The 20,649-nt window shown below is 36.5% G+C and overlaps 2 protein-coding genes across 2 annotated transcripts; one reads left to right on the forward strand and one right to left on the reverse strand.

Annotated features, from left to right (window-relative positions):
- Nucleotides 1-2,776: 2,776 nt before the first annotated feature.
- On the reverse strand, nt 2,777-20,579 carry LOC135168688 (uncharacterized). The gene is made up of 4 exons (XM_064133118.1): nt 19,531-20,579; nt 10,438-10,589; nt 8,149-9,383; nt 2,777-6,647 (listed from the first exon to the last, which is right to left on the reverse strand). Exons 1-4 carry the CDS (start codon nt 19,814-19,816, stop codon nt 3,548-3,550), a joined length of 4,773 nt encoding a protein of 1,590 aa, XP_063989188.1. The 5' UTR covers nt 19,817-20,579; the 3' UTR covers nt 2,777-3,547.
- On the forward strand, nt 16,813-19,541 carry LOC135168693 (RWD domain-containing protein 2A). Its single transcript, XM_064133129.1, has 3 exons — nt 16,813-17,186; nt 18,177-18,617; nt 19,175-19,541. The coding sequence occupies exons 1-3, from the start codon at nt 16,992-16,994 to the stop codon at nt 19,409-19,411; spliced, it is 873 nt and encodes a 290-aa protein (XP_063989199.1). The 5' UTR covers nt 16,813-16,991; the 3' UTR covers nt 19,412-19,541.
- Nucleotides 20,580-20,649: the final 70 nt, after the last annotated feature.

Genomic DNA, 20,649 nt, shown 5'->3' on the forward strand with positions numbered 1-20,649 from the left:
GATACTTAAAGGGTTCAGTAGATTTGAAATTAATTTATGAAAGAAGCACAAGTCATGATGTTTTGACAGGTTACGTTGACTCAGATTGGGGTGGAAGTGATAGTAGTGATAGAAGAAGCACTACTGGTTATCTATTTACATTATATAACAAATGCACAATATGTTGGAACACTCGTCGACAACCTTCAGTGGCTGCTTCATCCACAGAAGCTGAATACATGGCACTTTTTGAAGCAATTAGAGAATTAATCTGGCTCAGATCATTAGCTCTGAGTATACATATTGAGATTGAAGATCCAACAATAATATATGAAGATAATAATGGCTGCATTAGTATAGCTAATAATCCAGCTAGTCACAAGCGTTCCAAACATATTGATATAAAGTATCATTTTTCAAGAGAACAAGTAGAGAAAAATATAGTAAAATTATTACATATTCCCACAGGTGAACAATTGGCTGACATACTGACAAAACCACTTCCTGCACCGAGATTCTTACAACTAAGGACTGAAATAGGGTTAAAATAATATAATAATAAATGTTCTGTAAATTGATTGGTTTGATTAGGTTTTTCTGGGTTTCCCTAATCCAATGCAGTAAATGCTGAACCATATGTATTTGCCCCAGGAAACAGTCAGAAGGCACAATAGATAAAAGATATGGAAGTTTAATATTTTGAATATTGAGTTAGAATAAGGAGGATTGAATTTTGAGGGGGTGTGTTGGATTTTGGGGATTTCCCCATATACAAAATTCACTCTTCTCAATTTTTATTACTTTAAGTGGTGATGGTTTATGGCCATATTATTTGGGGATTTCCCTTGGTTATAAAATCAAGGGAAATGCCCACAGTTTTCTTTATTAGTTTTTATTTTCCTCTGGATATTTCTAAGTGTATCTGTTGGGCAGAGGGTATAGTAAATAGTAAGAGGAAATATTCCGGGGAGGGGGTGAAAATTATATTACCCTCTTTAGGGCAAGTGGGTCTATCTTGTCTTGCCTAGTTAGTCTCTCGTAGATTTTTGTACAGTGAAGTACCTTCTGACTGTCTAGAATTCTTTCAATTAAAGTTTTTATAAATAAAAAGGTGTTATTTAATTTAATCTTAAAACCCCATAATCCAATAGTATGAAAAAAAAAGCAGGCGACCGACGCTATTCGACAGAAGTGATGTGAGCGATACTGTACGCGTTATTATTACTTTTTCCTTCATTTCACACTAATTCAATTTCACAAATAAAAAGGTAGATAATCGCGATGTGAGTTAGTTCTGGTATTGGCATTCCCCAGGGGGTTTAGAAAAATATATTTAATCTATCAGTAACATGAACTTCAACAAAACTACGAATTTTGAAAAAGCCACTGGTACTTTCATGTCATAAAAGCTTTGGTCACACCTAAGTTTAATTTGCTATCCTAATTTATTATCAAATTATTGAGTATGGACTACTGAAAATATTTTTAAAAAACAGAAAAATGACAATATCTTGCCATTTTTGTTACAATGGGTATAGGTATTTTCATAGCCTTGCATTGAAAATGGGTTATAAGAAATAATAATATCCTGGAAATAATTGTAACGATTTCTCAACTTCGTTATTTAACTCAAATAATTGTGCTCGGAAGACACATCCGCTCTGTACCGATTCCTTACAGGAACTAACTAGATTTACAAAGGGATATAACACTCTGGACCTTTTAGTCACATGCTCTCAAAGAGTTCTATTCATTCCACTTTGTCTACATACTTAAAATCAAACCTTCACACTTCTCAGAATTCGAATCCATAAAAATGTTTTTCAATTTAAGTATAAACACTCAGAAGAGAATAAGATTGATTTTTGTTTCCTATTTATTTCATAAAAAATCCAACATCTTGTATGGCGCCCACTGAGACGCCAGAGTATTTTGAAAAACAAAAAGAAAACTGGTGAGTGATTCATGAAATAAGGAAATACATTCACACAAAAGGTGTAATTATCTCTGGAACAGTCTAGCCGATTACGCCCATCCAAAATAGCAGCATTTTATGTTACGAGAGCAGCAACTACACAAAATTTTAATTTCCTATCTCTATTTATTGTTAATTTATGATGTTTACATCATTTATTATGAGAAAAGGTAAAAGCGGCGATAGTGGATACTTCGATCAATATAGATAAGACCCACTGAAACGAGTATTAACAAAATTGAAATCCTTGCAGTAGTTTTTGAGATATTGAGGAAAAACGAAATCCCCAAAAGTTGCAATATCTAAAGAACTACTAAACCGATCGAGCTGAAACGATAATTTTTCATAATTCCTGGAAATACCACGGCGGTTGCTCAGCAATAAATAAACTATTTTTCACAAGATTTTAATATTAAATAATTTAAAAAACACTGAAAAACCGTAACATTTAGGGAAACGAATCCGCAAAAAGTCATCGTCAAATATCGAATGCCAGTTTCCATTAATCGAGAGTTGAATTTGGGAAATAATTTAGCCAATACTTCATGTGCTCGAAAATTACACAGGAATTCACCTAAAAACTACGTGGTAATTTCCATGAATTTTAGTTAAAAATATGAACATTCAATGACAGTATACGAAGACATTGTTTGAATTTTTTTTTAATCATGAGAGTAAATAATAAAACTCGCAATTTTTGCGGAAAATGGTACTGTAATAAATATTTATTCATATTATTTATGAAAAATGAACATAACAAAGTAATCAATTATCATCAATTTGAATAATCGAGCATCGCCGAGAAATTACAAAAACACTGTAATCATTCTATTCTTTTTAACTATTCTACAATTTCTCCAATAATTTCACAGGAAATAATTCACAAACAAAGTCAAAGAATATTTTTCCATGAGTATTAAACCTTACTTTACGCCCCAATATATTGGCAGTAGAATTCTGCGTACGTTGTCCGCATAAAAAAAGAATTCTAGAAATTCAATCTGATCTCTTTCGAACGATTCAGTAAAAAAAAGTCAATAAAATTCAATTTTTTTATACAACTGATTTTGTTTATGCATTTCCTAGAAAATTTATTGGTCAAATGGCTTCAGTGGCTTCAAATTCCTTTCTTCTCTTCGTCTCATGAAGAAAATCAAGGGAAAAATCTTGCAGCAACTTTCAACTTATATCGAAAAATCGAATTCAATTGACTTCTTCTATTGAATATTTACTAAATTAATAGAACTTTTATTAGAAATCCAACAGAATATCCCAACGCATTCGTTAATTTTGCTGGTAAATATTTTTGTCTGTAAAAAGATGTCTGCAATTCCCTCTATTATACACCTCATGAAAGCATCAACAAACTAGGTAATTCCACATATTTAATAATAATAATTAAGTAAGCATCTTTTCATCAAGAACCAAGAACGTCAAATCGCGCCCTTGGGAAGATGAACTTCTCTTCACAAAAACGTAATCACAATTTATTCGCTGACCAACACAAGTAATTCCCTCGGAAAAAAGTTGTTATTCTCCTACTGTACAATATCAAACCAAAAACAAAACTCGTCGACTAGTCGAAAGCAAAAACTAATTCCCAACATAATGCGCCTTCAGCAAAAACGTCATATTATGATCCCGAAGTTGCACAAATTGTTCCCCCTCCTGACGAAGGATATCAATCTGCCCCTGGAGATTCGCCTTGAAAATCCTCGTCGTCCCTACGACTCCTCCAAGCCTCCAAACCCCATCATTCCTGAACAGCAGCAGCTCATCGCCGAGTCCAAAACTTAAGGCGAAATGGTCACTCCTCGGCATCATGTACTCATGGAATACCCTCTGCCCCCGGTACCTCAATACCACCATATCCTTCTCCCGTAATCCAAGAACAATCCACACAGACCCCACGTACGTGGCCACTGCCGCCCTGACAACATCTGGAATTTGCACCTCTGCTTCCTTCACTACCTCCAGGTTCGTCTCGTTAAACGAGTAAATGGAGACTCCCCCGAGCCGACCCTCAGTGACAGACACAATGCGAGGACTTCCATCAAGACTTCCTGCTTTTAGCTCCAGGATATCTGAGGTATTCAACATCTTCGAGAAATCCACGATTTTTGTGTCATTACAATGCAAGAGATAATTATCAATATGACAATCTCCCAACGCCTCGAAGCGGACGGATTCATTAACCGGAATTTCGGTGAACGGAGTTGAATTGTTCTCGATCACCTCTAATTTATCAAAGTAAACTGCTCCCCCTAGAAGAGCTAGGTCAATAGTCTCAGCTAGATGTGAGTAATCTATCATTTTCGTCAACAGTTTCGACCTGCGAAGTGTTGACGGTGTGTAATCCCCGATGTCGGTCAGGTTGACTCCCTGGAACAAACCGTCGATCGTCAAATTCTCCAAGATGTTCAGGCCATTCTGAAGGACAATCGGGGTTTGAATCACCTGAAGCGAGGAGTTCTTCTTCAGCTGATATATCAAAACCTTCGTCAAGTCCACATCGTTCACCAGACTCTCTGTGACAATCCCCGGAGCTACCAGTCTTCCTTTTATCACCGTCTTCCCGGTTATGGTTTGGTTGGAGTGTTTCAGTAAACACAACTCGATACGTTTTCCTCTGATCGTCGAAGTCAGATTCAGGGATTTTACCTTCATGTTCTTGAACGTCTTCTTTCCCTTGATGACCACCAAATCCTGGTGACTGGTGATTTTCAGTGTATTCCTCGAAAAATTGTGAAAGTTGAGGCCATCAATGTTCGTAGCTTTCAAGTTATCAACGAGTATTCTACCAGTAATGACATTGTTCTTCGAATCAGTCCTGAGAACCTCATTGTTCAAATCGACATCATTTACCACACCAATTATTCTTATACTATCTTCAACGATAATCTTTTCGAAAGTCCAAGGTGACGAGATCGTTCGACTGTCGATTTTCTTCAGGGAATAATGCTCGAGGTCGTACAAATCTGTTGACGGAGAGGAAATCAATCGAGAATTGTTTGTGCCGATTACTTTGATTGCCTGAAGAGACTCGAAGTGCATTTCCTGAAATATCTCCTGATCCAACGATTTCGAGAGGATCTTCGTCGGCATGTTGGACCAGGAGCCGAACATCGGAGTGTTAACGTCGCCTGTCACATCAGTCGAACCTTCCAAGGTCACATTTGTCAAGGAAATAAACTTTCCACTGAACTTCGCTGGCTTATTCTTCATCCAAATCTCACTCGACAACTTCTCCAAATTGACATTATTAATCTTCCTGATAATCGGCTCGTTGCTGAAACTGATATTCCCGGTGATGACGAGTTCCACAGGTTCATCAGCTGGTGGATAGGGTATAGCATCCTGTATGACCAAGTGATCGGTTCTGAGGCCTCCGCTGACAGTTTTTGCCCCGAAGTTGCCCTTCAGACTCGACAAAAAAGGAATATTCGAGCTAGTAGCCGTAACCTTCTCGACCTTAAGTCCTCCAAGAAAGGTGATATTAGTCAACGATATCATATGGTCGATCTCCACCACATTTTCCATGAAATTTCTCACGTCAGTTCCATTGACTCGCATCACATTGACGTTTCCCAGTGCTTTCAAACGTCTAATATTTTTTGGTACCATGATATGGAACCCGTTGTCAGCCTTCAAGTTCTTCACCGCCAGACTCTTCACCCTGACGGGACCCTTGAGAACCCCCGGTGCAGACCATTTAGCCCTCGACTCGTACAGCCCAGGGAGATCGACATCGGCGACCTCGGAGAGTCTTGATTTCGCTGCCTTGACCTCTCCGGTGATGGTCTTCCGCTCCCAGGGAACCTCGCCCCACTTCACCGCCGCGTCAGCGAGGATTTCGTCCAGATCCAAAGCCCCGAAAATCCTTCCAGCAGTCAGAGATCTGATCGTCGCACTCTTCAGAGTGATGTTTGTCGTGTAGATGTCGTGACTGAGGACTCCCACGGCACAGGCCTTTGTGGAGATGACAGGAATGGGGAGATTGCTGTAAGCTGACAGCGATAAAGTCAAGTTGCGAGCTGTCTTCCTCCCAGTGATGTTCAGTCCCGAAGCCCTGCTGGTTATCCAATTTCCTAGGGAGTCAGTCAAGGTCACGTTGGTCCAATTGACCCTATCACTGAGGAAGTCCATGCGAATAGGAATGCTCTTCGATTTGAGGGAAAGGGCGTCCCTTCGGATCCGAGTGTAAGACTCTCCGTTGGGCCCCGCCAGGTCGTCCGCCAATAGGCCAGCAATCACTTTAACATTATCGAAGTAATGATGACCTTCTAGGACCAGAGGCTCCAGGACATCAGTAATGGGTATCAATTTTCGAGACCCTTCCCCTGTGATCGCCCCCCTCAAGTGAATGAGTCCTGTAATCGCTGCCCTCGAAACTGTCAAATCGCCGGTCATCGTGACAGCTTCACCGTTCAAAGGCAGGAGATATCCCGATAGTACATTCAACTCATCAACTTCGATATTATCGAATTGAAGACCTGGTCGCGTGCTGTTCCAAGCAATGTTTAGATCCATATCTCCGTCCTCAGCTGTCAAGGAGACCAATTTGATCTGTCCTTTTAGGGTTTGGGTGTCGCCAGTGGTCATCAAAGTGTCATCGACAAATCCGTCGAACGACAGTCCGTTTACCCGACCTGTGACTTGAACTTCTTCATAGTTGATCGCTGGAATCGGACATCTGAAATTAAATGTGTAAAATGGTGCTAATTATTAATGCGCCCTGAGTCGGTGATAAATTTTGTGAACATTTTCTCTGATCATTTTGTTGATATATTTTTGTGATGCAGACTGAGTGATCAACTACCCAATTATTAGTAGTTTTTGGTCATTTTATTGTCATTTTTTAATGAAATTTGTCATAAATTGAAATACGCACTTATGAATACCGACGAAACTCAGATAGAAAATTTATCGATTTTCAATATTGAAAAGTTAATTGAAAATTCTCCGCTACAGACAGACGCTATTCGACAGAAATGATATGACCCATACTTTACTCGTTCTTATTATTTTTCCCTTCATTTTTACCAAGTCGATTGGTAGTGTGCTTCCGACTGCTGGCCCCGCACCAATTCGATTTTAAAAAATGAATTCTTTGTTTGTGGTACTGACATTCGCCAGGGGACTTAGAAAAATATATTTAACATATCAGTAACATGAACTTCAACAAAACTACGAATTTTGAAAAAACCACTGATGCTTTCATATCCGAAAAGCTTTGGTCACCCCAAATTTTAACTTGCTATCCTAATTTATCAGCAAATTATTGAGTATACAATCCTGAAAATATTTTTAAAAAACGGAAAGATGGCAATATCTTGCGATTTTTTATTTTATATTATAAATGTAATTATAAAAAAATTATGATAAAAAAAAATTACCATTATAAAAAAAATGAAATCTGCTAAATGGTTGATGAGATCTTCAAGGAAATAGATTCACGTCAAAGATGTACTATATCTGGAACCGCTTGGCCGGTTGCGCCCCTCCCAAATAGCAGTCTTTTACGTTATGAGAGCAACAATTATACAAAATTTCAATTCGCTATCTTTATTTTTTTTTAATTTATGATGTTCACATGGTTTATTATAGTAAAGGGTAAAACCGGCGATAGAGGATACTTCGATCAATAGAGTTAGCACCCACTGAAACGAGTATTTAAAAAAATTAAAATGCTTGCAATATTTTTTAAAACATTGAGGAAAAATGAAATATCCAAAAGTGGAAATATCTTAGGAATTTATAGACAGATCGAGCTCAAATGATGCATCAAGAAAAAGGTTTATTGATAGCTATTATGAGTTGAAAATTCAGATTTCAGCTACAAACTTTACTGGATTTTTTGCAATGTTCTCAAACTAATCTTCAAAATTGCGAATTTCCCGACACATGAGTACAGATATAATATAAAAAAACATAGTTTTTCCCCGTTCCATAATATTCTAGATAATTCGCAATAGAAATTAGAGAATCGAAAAGTCAGTGAAATATAAGACTTCCATTCAGATGCAAAACGGAATAATCATTAGAGACGTTCAATGAAGATTTGACAAAAAAATGTATTCATCAATGGACTTCCTTTGCAACAAAAAATCACCAATGATTCATATTCTCTACGTGTTAGTTACGGAGGAAAAAACAATAAATTGACTATCCCATTCTGTCCAATACATTCTCACCTGAAATTCCGAATCGACGAGACTTTCACATTTTGAAAGGTCATATTGTTATCTCCAGGAGCTTGCAGTTTGTCCATGAACTCCTCAGCCATCTTTGTGTGTGTGTTGTTGGCAACAACCTTTGACATCACCTTCACTTTTTGCGCGAAAAAGTTGGTAAAAACCGGGTTATCTAAGGAAGCAACTGTCTCCAATCGACGGTTTGCTTCTGCCAGACGAGAGACAATTCCCTCATACCTTCTCGTGACATTCACGAATTCCTGTGCATCTCTTCCGTTGACATTCACAGCGGTCAAGCGATCAATATGAACGCTCGTGAAGACCAGAGGATGTTTCAAGGGAGGGATCTTCAGGCTGGGTGTCTCCAACGATTTCAAGGTAGTGTTACACCAGGTCAATATTTTTTCTTTGATGCTTTGAAAACTCTTCATTGTTTTCCAGATCATTCGGTAGAAGGTCCATTCATTCTGATGGTTCTTCATGGCCAAGACAAAGAGCCCTCCGGGAAGGAAGGTGGGGTAGACTTGCGTTACTTTTGGAACGTAGATGTGGAGATCTGAGAATCTCCAGCCGTCGTACTGGAAGACCTTCAGCCCTCCAGTCTTCTGGATGAAGAAGAGGAGGTCCTTTCGGTCGCTGGAGAGTACTTGCACCTGATTGGTGCCTTCCAACTTCTGAAAGGGAACGTATCGGCGCTTTCGCTCTTTGTATATTATCGTCGAGGTTTCCCTCGCGAGGACTAGGAAATGCTCCCCGAAGATGCCGTTTTCGCGTTGGAAACCTATGGCGTCCTCTGAAGAGTCGAGCTCCTGGGTGACGATGAATTTGTCGGTTTTCAGTTGAAAGGAAATTATTCTTGTGGTGGGGCCGGTGGCCGCGAGAATCATCAATCCACCGGTTTGCAGGGGAATGAGCTTTTCCGCACCAATGTCGAGGACCTGGGTCTGATCAAAGTTGTCCCCCAGCCAGACGTAGATTTTTAGTTGCTTTGGAGAAGATATACCCAGGTACAGACGATTCATTCCTGTCCAGAGAGCGGCGTGCCGTGCACCGCTCGTTGGGAGGGTCTGCACTTGGGAAATCAAGAGGTTCATGTCAATGTTGTGGGATAGTTGGAGCACTTTCACGGTACCGGTAGACTGACGGATTATCAGGAGACTGAAATCTTTGCTGTAGGCTAAAATTTGTTCTCCATTTGCCAACGGGAAGAAGTGAACTGGAATCTTTCTTTCGTCCTAGATGAGGAAAAATAATGTCACTCGATGTAATAAAGTCTTGTAACGGAGTGAGTGCCAATCTCTTGTCATTTTTCATGGGTTTTCTGACTTTCTGGGAAACAACAGATCAGCTGGACGTAACAATATAGAGCGTTTTTACGCATAGAAAAAACTAGTGATAAAATACGAAAGTTATAACGTAAATTACGTCTCAAAGAAATCTAAATTACGATTAAATCTAATTGCGATTTTGAAAACCTACATTACGAGATAAGCCTTCGTAAATTGAGTGTTTTTGGAAGGTAATTTTCCACTGACGTTCTGCAACTGCTAATATTCAGAGCAATTTGACATTTGCAGATTTTTTAATGGGTAATAAGCGCTTTTCGTAACATTTTCGAAGTTACCTTGAGAATTAAAAAAGAATGTGCATGAAAGTTGAGTTCAGATGATTCCGAATTTTGTAAAACGCAAATGTTTTATATTAGCAAAAGTTTTTTTTATTGCATTCACGTTTCATCTCGTGAAGAGATCTCGTAAATTACGGGAAATGAAGTGTAAATCAGGAGGTCCTCCTATTTTACATCCCAGAAAACGTAATTACGAAGTCCGGTCTGACAATTTATGTTTTCAAAATCGTAATTTATGTGTTTAAAAATCACGTCAGTTACTATTTTTTTTTGTGTAGGGTTTATCATTATGGAATAACTCGAAAATTTTGATATACGTCCGTCTGTTTTTAGAATTTTCTGTGAAGTTTTGTAAATTTTTGAAAAATTTTACGGAGCAAGAAGGAAAATTCTTTCACGATGATGAAACGTAATGAGCCATGAAATAATAATAAAACTCAACAACAAAAAAGAAAAATAAGTAAATATCATACATAAGAACACATGTGGGTGCCACTAAAAAATTGCATTTTCGAACTTTTTGGATGATGTTAGGCCGATTTCAACCAAAAAATCGAAAACTTCATTTCGGATGATTATAAGTCATTCGGAAGTAGCAACTGAACTTCTCAACTTCGGCGTAAAGAGTATAGAACGTTCTTAATGGAGAAATAAGTTATTACATCTGATTGGAAGAGGGAGACGCCATCCGGATTGATTATCGCGATGAACCAATGAAGGTGTGAGTGACTGCTTCTTATGAAAAAAGAAACATCCGTGGCAGTTGCAATTCTGTAATTCGGTAGCTGTTGGAAGCCGTGTAATCTCGAGGATTCTAGGAACAAAAAAAAATCCGGATTTTTAACTGTAATTATGATAAATTTTGTCGAAATATTTATAATTCTTATTCACAACAAATTTGCGCCATTTCACTTATTATTGCAAATAGGATAAAATTCTATTAATTTTTTCCTACCAATCTACGAAACAACTCTACACATTTTTGTAAACTAGAGAATATTTCCCTGATTATTATTTACAATCGATCAAAACAAATTGCAGTAAAGTTATCTGGATAATTTCGAATGACGCATCTCAAAAAATCGCAAATAAACAATGCCAGTCTTAACAGTTGTGTAACATTTTATTAAAAACATCAGGTTAAACTTGGATAAATAAAAAGTAATCGATCCCATATATGTATGTTCTATAAGCAATACTTAAGATAACTATTTATAAATGTTGTTTTCCCAACTTTCTTCATGTGTCCTCGGAACTATTTTTTTTTTTCAGTCAACGGAAAAAGACAATGTTAATCAGCGACAACGGTGACAGTATTGTTTAAATCACTCCATCGAACGACGGGACCTAGGAGGCGCGGGTTCGAGTCCAGCTTAGTGTCATCTAATTCGGTCGTGAAGTGGTAAACTAGGATAAGTGCAGAAATCCGAATTTTTCAGGAGAGCTGAAAAACGATTTGCAGCATTGTAAGGAGGATTTTCACGCATCTAATGATGGATATTTATTTATTGCTCCAGTATTTGTTAATAACGATGGCACCAAGACTTTGTACTAGATTTGATGCCTAATTAACGCACTTATCCTCACTGTCATGATTGGCAACAAAAGATAAGTCAACTTATCTTCCTCGGCAATAAAAATGGAAAGAGATATGTTGACTTATCCTCTAGTTGTTGTCGGGATCATAATCAATTACTAAATTCCGTCGCATTGTGTACGAAACATTTTATTTATGTATTTATTAGACTGCATTTTCAATTGTATTACACTGATCATATCTACCCCTTTTTACTCATTGTCTTCACTTGATGAGATAATGTCTGGATCCGTTAGTTTTCATTTTCTTGTACATTTTCACCGTAACGACGTTTGCACTCGGACAATTCACATACAACTGACCTCCCCCCGTAAGGAGGGATATTATATAGCAATGAAATCATTCGTAATACATAATTTTATTGGTCCTTGGCTGTGGGTGGTCGTGTACGCAATGGACAGGGGTAGTAGAATTTTGTTATAGTTATAGGGGATTTGCAATTTTTCACGTAAATTATTGAGTGTCGGTTGTTTTATCCCCAAGTAATATTGGTAGTAGAGAAGAGAAAAAACTCGATAGAGCTGATATTCTCTCTCCTGCTTTTTTGGCGCTGACCCTATTTATTTTGTAAACATTGCCCGTTTTTTATGGCGGGTTATAATTCGTGGTTGATGATAATATTTTATTACCATCAACCAGATTGGTAGATCTCATTGAGTGGGAGATAAACCGATTGAACTACTGTCCCGGAATCCCCAACGAATTATTGTTGATTTGTTTGAATAAATAATTTATTCAAACAATCAACTTCAAGCCGCTCGAAACAGACCTGGTTCAAACAATGCAGCAAGTCGTGTAGAAATAGTAAGATAAGTCGACTTATCCTTTCCCAGCAACTCAGCCACGGAGGATATGTCAACTTATCTTCATTTGCGCTGTCATAATGTCACTTATCCTCCTCATTTTTGTTCGATACTGGCACCAAAAATTGATTTTCAGCTAAATCCTTTTGTGAGGACCTCCGGAACAATGTTATGCTTCAATTTAAACAAAAAACCCATTTTCAAAAAAAATGCACTTATCCTAGTTTACCACTTCACGACCGAATTTTAATCTTTCGGAAAATGTGGAACGGAAGGCTAGACACCAAAAATCATCAAGAAAAACATTATTTCCTGATGAAGTTTGGCTGTGATGGATACTGTGCCAGCTAATGTTTTCCATGATTTTCCGTAGTCATTAGGAGAGTCTGTACGTGCCATACAGTTCCTGGGGTAAATGCGACACAAGTGGAGGCGAAGTCGACCCATGATATCGCATAATATAATGTCAAAATTCGAATAGGGTATACATGGAATATATAAATAATACTAATTTTTAGTAGAATTTGATATACATGTGGTTAAGTTGTAATTAATTTTTTTTTTATTTTTTGTCACTGCTGCTACGTACAGCTCGTGTCGAAAAGTGTTTACGAGTAAACGAAAAGACGTTTCGCTTATTCGTAAACGAAAAATGACACAGTTCGCCACTATCTGAACGTAACATCCCTAACAAAAACTATAGTTCGGATACACGTGCGACGGGCTCTTTTAACTCATGTGATTGGCAGCGCTCGGTGTGGCCTCCGACCGCCAACTTAACACTCGTTACCACACCGTTGCACTTTTAGCGAAATATACTATTTCTTCACACTTCTATAGAACATATGAGTTGATACCGAAAACCCATACCGGCACAGACGACAGGTTCCCGGGTTCAAACCCCGGTCTGGACTATCCATTTTTTCAGTAATTTTTCTTGCAAAAATCATATGGAGAATTATCCTGTTCCCCTTCCTACCTCATCCAAAAATCCTATCCAACGATTTCCTTTGACGTCACAAGAAATGTGGAACGCTATATAAACTTCCCGTCTTGATGATCCAACAGTCTGCCTTACCAACAGTCTCCCTCTCGTCGGTACCTCAGGTTGCGAAAAATTCGCATCCGCTGGCATTTGAACTCACAATCTTCCGTACCCTAGGCTGTAGTGGCGCCTGGCCATTTCGGCCACCGACATCGGTCGCATTAAAGTTAGAGTTGAAATCTCTGATTGGTTGGAATGACTGGTGGGGAGTGAGTGAACCACGATTAATTTAATCAAAAAACTGACCCTTAGAGTATACACGCTGAAGTAAGGGAAACTACCCTGGAAAAAGTCGCCGTGACATTACGTCTCGACGATTTTTTACTACGGGGGATAGTCTCGGCAATGACGTCTCATATTTTCAATATTTTAAATATATGAAACAAACTAAAAAACAATAAAAAACCTACCCTTCATTTCATTTTAATTAAAAAGTAATAATTGAAAAATGAAAAAGTTACTAATACAGGGGATTTATATTGAAATTGTGTCCATCCACTCGCTCCAAACATTACCCGTATATCCTCACTGGTTCCAGGACCCTTTTAATTAATTTATCCCCTGATTGGAGTGGTAACCCTATGTTGATCACCCGATAAGGGAGAAGCCGCGGAGCGTCGTTGTTTATGAATTGCTATGACCTGACTGATCGGAAGAATTTTAACAAATTTGAATTATTTAATTAAAAGCTCTAAAAAGCTCTTCATTATGTAGTTTTAGTGGAGTCAGAAGAACATAATTTTCAAAATTATCAGAGAGGAAAAGGGTTTTGTCTCGGGTTAAGGGGTTCCTCTCATGTGATCACTTCAAAAAATCGATTTTTTTTTATATTTTGACAGTAAAACCTATTGAAAACATGCTGTGAAAAATTCAGACCGAAATTCATAGTATTTGATAAGTTACAACTCATAGTCGCCGACGTGTCGTAAGCGACTGTCTACCAGACTTCAAACTTTAAACGCATTTTTCACGAATCATCATTTTCTGAAACTGTCATGGTCCTAGAAAAAAAAGTATTCAACCGATTGCTTTAAAATCTACATATGTTCTTCTACTCATTTATAGTTATCGTCCCTACCACAATTGTTTATTTTCGACAATATCTTCATATTTTTTTTAAACGATTTGTAACGAAAAAGAAGGAGATTTTCGTGATTTTTTTTTTGAAGTTCGATATTTTTTTTTTGTTTTTAATGAAATTGATTATATTTGGTAGGGACGATAGCCACAGATCTACTGAATAATAATCCATTCGATTTTTTTATCTCAGACAACATGAACAGCCGCTATCACCTTCACCAGTGAACTACCTTTTTTTGTTGGGGACTGCTTTGACTTAAAAAAAATATATGTTAAAAATGTAAAAAACGAAAAAAAAAATTTTTTTCGTACATTTCAAAATACAAATAAAAATATATTAAAAAATCACCATGATTGAAGTTTGTTGTCGCATAAAAAAAAATTCCTAAAAAGTGGTAAAATATAGGCGTTCACATGAGAGTAACCCCTTAAATAAAAATGTGTGAGACGCGACGTTCGCCAAAAACTGTAGAGTGAATTCGGCAACGGTTTCGCGTTTCCCGCGGAGATGACCAATCATTGGATCGCGGAGGTTGACCAGCGAGAGGTAATAATTTATCATCCCGACGAGCACAAAGTAATATTCATAACTTTGCACCTATGCCGGAAGGAATAATGATGTTTTAACCACGGGCTATGCACAATAAAGGATTCTACCCACTCGGTAAAAACGCTCCATAAAAATGACGTAACTAGCTGCGTATTATGTGCAGAGTATTCCACATTTTTACTATACCGTCCACCATTTTTATTGGATATTTATTCTCGCCTACGAATCACGAAACTTTCATTGAATATTTTCATATATTTTCTCTTTGTGTAGATTAAAACAATACTATTATTACCCACCATTCTAACCACTCAACGTCACGACATTTGCAGAAAATTCATGTTGAATTATATCGCATAATTTTCTAGAACCATTTAATAAGATTACACATCGAAAAATTAATTGAAGTGGAGATTGCCAGAGAGTTAATATAAAAATAAACCATGGTCCCATGGCGAGAAGGGACTGCGAGTTCTTTGTCGATAGCTATAGCGATACTCGTTCGATCTTTGACCCCTTTTTAGTCTGCTTAATCAGTTCGTAAGGGTCAGACGTTTCTTTAAAAACAAATTTAAACGAAAAGTCAATTCCATTAATTCAGAATATGAAACAGAAATACGTCTGAGGGAGAGGGTAGAGTTGGGGGGAGGACACTCGTAGGGTCAAGCACTGTACTTAAGGGGAGAGTCTGCTTTAGAGGCTTCAAAAAATCGATTTTTTTTTTTGCGTAAATCACTTCCTAAACGATCCAAGAATATGTCTCCAAAATTTCAGAACCAAATTCGGATTATTTCCGGAGATACAGACGAAATAGTGAGCAAGCGTTAAGCAGGTATACGAGCATCACGAAAACTTTGACACGCGATTCCTCGGACTTCCATTTTTATGATTTTTTCAAATTGTTGGACAAGATAGGAAAAAAAGTAAACGTCCTATCGAAACGAATCAAAATGCGTTGAATTTGGAATTAAATTCTCTCCCAGGTAAACCTAACATATCTTAAGAAAGTTTACATTAATCCGGTTTTTAAACGATTTAAAGTAAATTTTTTTTTTCTAAAAATGCATTTTTTTTCAATCTGCGAAAAATTGTTGAATTTTTCACTTTTTGTTGAATTTTCGTGGTTAACCTGGGAATTACACTATTGAAAATTGAAAATTTCTTTTGTTTTTTTGTTTCACATGAAAATTGCGACCTGCATCTTGTCCGACACACAGAAATTGCACACTCGAGGCGCCTCCGTAAATTTCTTCAAACATGAAGAATATCTAATGTATAATAATAAAAAAAAATTGAGAAGACTCTTCAAATATATAAGAATAAATCCTAAGAGTTTGATTTCAATCAGACATTTCTTTCCTTTCCAAAAAAATCCTTGAAAATATAGATTTTTTGAAGCCTCTAAAGCAGGGTCCCCCCTTAAGGGATGACAATGAGGCAATAAATAGGAGGTGGTAACTCGTTTTCTGTGAAACGTAGTTATCGAAAATCAGTATAAATCTAGTTAATGACAGTAAAATAAATTCAACAACTTTGCAAAAAGAAACTGACATACAACATTCGTTGTTGGTCTTCCATTCAGTCTTCTTCAGTATTGTGAGATACTTCAACAAAATTTTATTTCGTTTATTATAAAGTGGATTTAGTTAAATTAATTTGGCTGATTAATTATTGCCATCGTCGATTGTTGATGCTAATGGGACTTGGGCCGTACAACTACCGAGGACCAAAATCAAATCAATTGAACTTAAATGTTTATTAAGGGATCAGAAGATCAATCAACCACATCGATCACGCTATCAATTCAAAAATTGCCGGGCGCTGTAAGGCTTTTGTCGCATGCGCACTAATTCGATGCGCCACTTGTGGTCGGCGTCGTCAGTGCTCATCCAAGTGTTTTCATTTTTTCACATCAGCTGGATCATCAGCTGTCTCACATGACCCTCACATGTGTATCAAAACATATAACATTCTCTACATTCAAAATATCACCAAAAAAAGGGAAATCGCAAAACGTAATGAATGATAGATTTTTTATTTTTTCAATCACCCGATTCGTACGTAATTCATATCCGTGATTGCACAAGGCGTTTTCAGTGGCATTAAAAATACTAACAAACGTGAAAAAAAATATTATCACAATGTCAGACGTTATGAAAATCCGGGAATACCTGGCGACTCAAGTTATTGAACTTGAGACGTTACAAGCTGTTTATCCGGATGAATTAGTTATTACCGATCATGGTGCATTGGCTGACATCAATCAATTTATTTCTGGCGGCCAGCATGATAATCCTGGACGATTAGCGTATTCAATAAAAATAACTGTGCCCGAGGTAAGTTTTGATCTCTTCGTAATTAAAATTTGATTTCCTTATTGCTCTTGATCAGTGGGAATTCCTCTAGGAGTATTTCATTAACTTTTTTTATTGTTGTGTGTCCATTCTCAAGGCATCTGTCTGCCTGTGAAGGATTGATATTTAATTGTTTTGGCGTCCTGTATTTATTGATTTCAATAATTGAATTATTTTCGAGGGAAAATGTAGAGGGGTTTCGTCGTAAAATAGCATTGTTCAAATTTTTATCCTGAAAAATCTTGGAATTTCTGTATAGGCCACATTTTTCGCACAATTTGGAATTTTCTTAATTTCCGTTAAACTACAAACAAAGAAATCGGTGTATAATTTTTTAATTTTCAATCCACCATTATCGAAAACAAGGAAATCAATTTCTTCTTGATTTTTTTCGTTTCATACTATTTGGAAAATTGTCCTGAGTTATTGAAAAGTGTATGGACAATTTTTACATTAACTTCAATACTGTGTTAACATATTTTTCTATGGTATGAAATTGTTTAACTGGATTTATCCTTAAATTCTGAATGTAGATAAATTTGTTACAATCTAAACAATGTGGTTCATGACGGGAAATTTATTTCCATAAAGTATGTTTAATTTTCTCTAAATCAATAAATGTGAATAAAGGTAAACCTTCTGATACAAAGATTGAAAATTTCTCATTTGATAAATACCGTACTTACACTTGAGAGCCAAAATCCTGATGAATTATGTGTAAAGGAAAAATGCTTGAGAGAATGCAGTATTTTGCACTCTAATTGGAAAATTGAAAAACAAAGTATTCAATTCGAAGGCCGATTTGAGGGCCAGATGATCGACCTTAGGATGAAAACTTGAAAGAAGGAGATTTTATTATCTAAAAATGACGGAAAAGCATGAGCTGCATTCTGAATTTTTGTTAGGGAAATTCTGTTACTAATTTGAAAGGATAAATAGTCATGTGACAAGGGCATTTTTTTTAATTCCCAGGGAAGTGTGGACCTTCATGTGACATTACCACCTGATTACCCAGGTGTCAGTCCAGACGTATATGCCAGGGGTTCAGCCTTAGATCGCACCCAGCAAACAAAATTCAACGACGCACTTATAGGCTTCGCCAAAACTCAAGATCCCGATGAACCGTGCATTTACGCCATTATCTCCTGGATGCAGGATCATTTGGATGGGTACTTAAAGGACTCCAGGAAAAATAGCGAGAAGGATAATAGAAAAAATAAGAAGAAGATTTCAAAACCGAAGGTTTTCGGTCGTTATTGGATCTACAGCCATCATATTTACTCTAATATAAAAAGGAAAGACATGGCTGACGAAGCTAAGGAGTGTCAATTATCAGGCTTCTGCCTGGCTGGAAAGCCGGGAATTATTTGTGTCGAAGGAGCCCTGGAGGATTGTGAATATTGGTGGCAAAAGGTAATATGGGGCCTGTCAATTGAAATACAAACTAATATCGTCGAAATGTCAAATGATATTTTCATGGAGGCGTTTTGCCAGGTGCCATATGGCCCTTCAAGCATATATTCAGCAATATTGTCCTATTCTTCTTATCAAGTTGGTATTAATGAAGCGAAATCTATTGCTTTGTATTCAAAATTATTTGTACATTAACTTTTCCTCTTATCTTTTCATTGAAATTTATTTATCAATTTTTTTACTTGTTTATTGATTAAAAAAAAACATAATAAACCTTACATGGATCTATATTCCAAAGACTCATCGCCAAAGACAAGTAATTTTTCAATTTCAGAACTTTACAACTGCGACATTTTGTTACTATATTTTCAAAGGGAAATAACAAACAGCAATTTTCGTGAGACCATTTCTGCAATTTTCCTGACGATACAATAATTAATCGAAGGCGAAGTAAATATGCTAAGTTGGAAAGGCACTAACACATTTTGGATGTATAACCTAATTTTAATTTAATAACTTTCTCCCCCCTCAATTAACTCTCCATCTTTCTGTTTCAGATAAAAGTGATGAATTGGCACAAAATATTATTAAAATTAGTTGAAGAAGAAAACTTAGACGGCAAAGACGTAAATACAATGCGTAAATTTACGGAATTCCAAGAAATATCATTTCCAACAACCGATAAACACAACGACATGGGCCAATTGTTAAAATATCTAACTGAGCATCAATCCCAGCACGTGTTTAAAGAGTTCTTCGGAGTTGAGGGGAAAATGAACAATAACAACAATTAATTTAAGCACAAAAAACTACGATATTTTTTTACTTTTGTTAAGAGATAATTACAACTATTCAATGTTCTAAGTCTTCGTCAAATTATTGAGAGTTTATGAGTGATAATAAAACATGTTACCTGTTTCATAATTATCTTGTTGGAATAATTGGCGCCTGATTCTCTGTCTCTTGTCTGTGTTGAGTTGATCAATGAACTCATCGATACGATTGTCTATTGACTGGAAAGTCTCGTTAATTACGGCCGATGAAGCGAATTGGACTTTCAATTTTTCGGAAAAAATATTTATATCATTTAGAACTTTTTCTAAATCGTTTGGAATATTTTTTGCCGCTGTGGAATATATAAGGAGCAGCAGGGGACAGTAAATACTTAATATTTTTGAACGATGTAGATTGGAAGACATTCTTAAGTGGACTAATTTTGATATAGAAACGATTCAGTAAATCCATTTACAAATCCGATGTTTACATTATTTTCTGGTGAATGGCCTCAAGTGTAGAAATGTTGTCAGTTTAATACGGACAAAGAAATTTCGTAGAAAGTTGTACGAAATTTCAAAGATCATTTCATAAAATTTTTGTATGAATCGTTCACCGATTCTATGGGAACAATCTGCTATTCAATACAGCTCAATACTTCTAAGTTTTTTGTTAGTTTTTCAATAAACAGAGTGAAACAATTTAACAAAAAAGGCTCAGGAGCATCATTGCAAATAATTCCTAGAGGAAAATGTAATTCTATGGATTTTTTTAAAATGGAGTAACTTCTATTGGACATTTGCGATTGAAAAAATGCAATAAAACGAGAGAATAAACTTCTTATTCCGGACATGTAGAGAAAATAGTTTTTGTTGTAACGAACAAAATGGATAAATATTGAAATATTACGCACGAAGGAATTAATCAAAAATTTGCGTGAATTCGCAAGAAAATTCCATTGAAACTTTATAAAGAATTTTATAAATTCTATATTTAAGAAATCTTTATAGAATTCCAACAGAATTGCTAGAGAATGCTAATAAAATTTTCTAGCAAACTCGCAAAATTTTTCTATTTAAGTTTTCGGATATACTTATTTATACATAAATGCGGTAAATGTATTTGAAATTCTTAGAATAATTAATATGGAGAATGTATTCAAAAATCTAGTGACTTACAGGTAAAAATCCGCCAAATTTCTTCCAAAGTTGTAAGATTTCTGTTTCACGAAATTGTTGTGTGTGTCAATCTCTGTTAA

Source organism: Diachasmimorpha longicaudata, chromosome 13 (assembly GCF_034640455.1).
Source record: "Diachasmimorpha longicaudata isolate KC_UGA_2023 chromosome 13, iyDiaLong2, whole genome shotgun sequence".
Classification (NCBI taxonomy): Eukaryota; Metazoa; Arthropoda; class Insecta; order Hymenoptera; family Braconidae; genus Diachasmimorpha; species Diachasmimorpha longicaudata.

Bases quoted from the DNA above. Each gene is read 5' to 3' on its own strand.
- LOC135168693 (XM_064133129.1), top strand. From the start codon at position 16,992: ATGTCAGACGTTATGAAAATCCGGGAATACCTGGCGACTCAAGTTATT. The intron at 17,187-18,176 runs GTAAGTTTTGAT...TTTAATTCCCAG, and splicing joins TAAAAATAACTGTGCCCGAG to GGAAGTGTGGACCTTCATGT. The intron at 18,618-19,174 runs GTAATATGGGGC...TTTCTGTTTCAG, and splicing joins GTGAATATTGGTGGCAAAAG to ATAAAAGTGATGAATTGGCA.
- LOC135168688 (XM_064133118.1), bottom strand. From the start codon at position 19,816: ATGTCTTCCAATCTACATCGTTCAAAAATATTAAGTATTTACTGTCCC. The intron at 9,384-10,437 runs GTAATAACTTAT...TTCCTCATCTAG, and splicing joins TCTCCCTCTTCCAATCAGAT to GACGAAAGAAAGATTCCAGT. The intron at 6,648-8,148 runs GTGAGAATGTAT...ATTTAATTTCAG, and splicing joins TCGTCGATTCGGAATTTCAG to ATGTCCGATTCCAGCGATCA.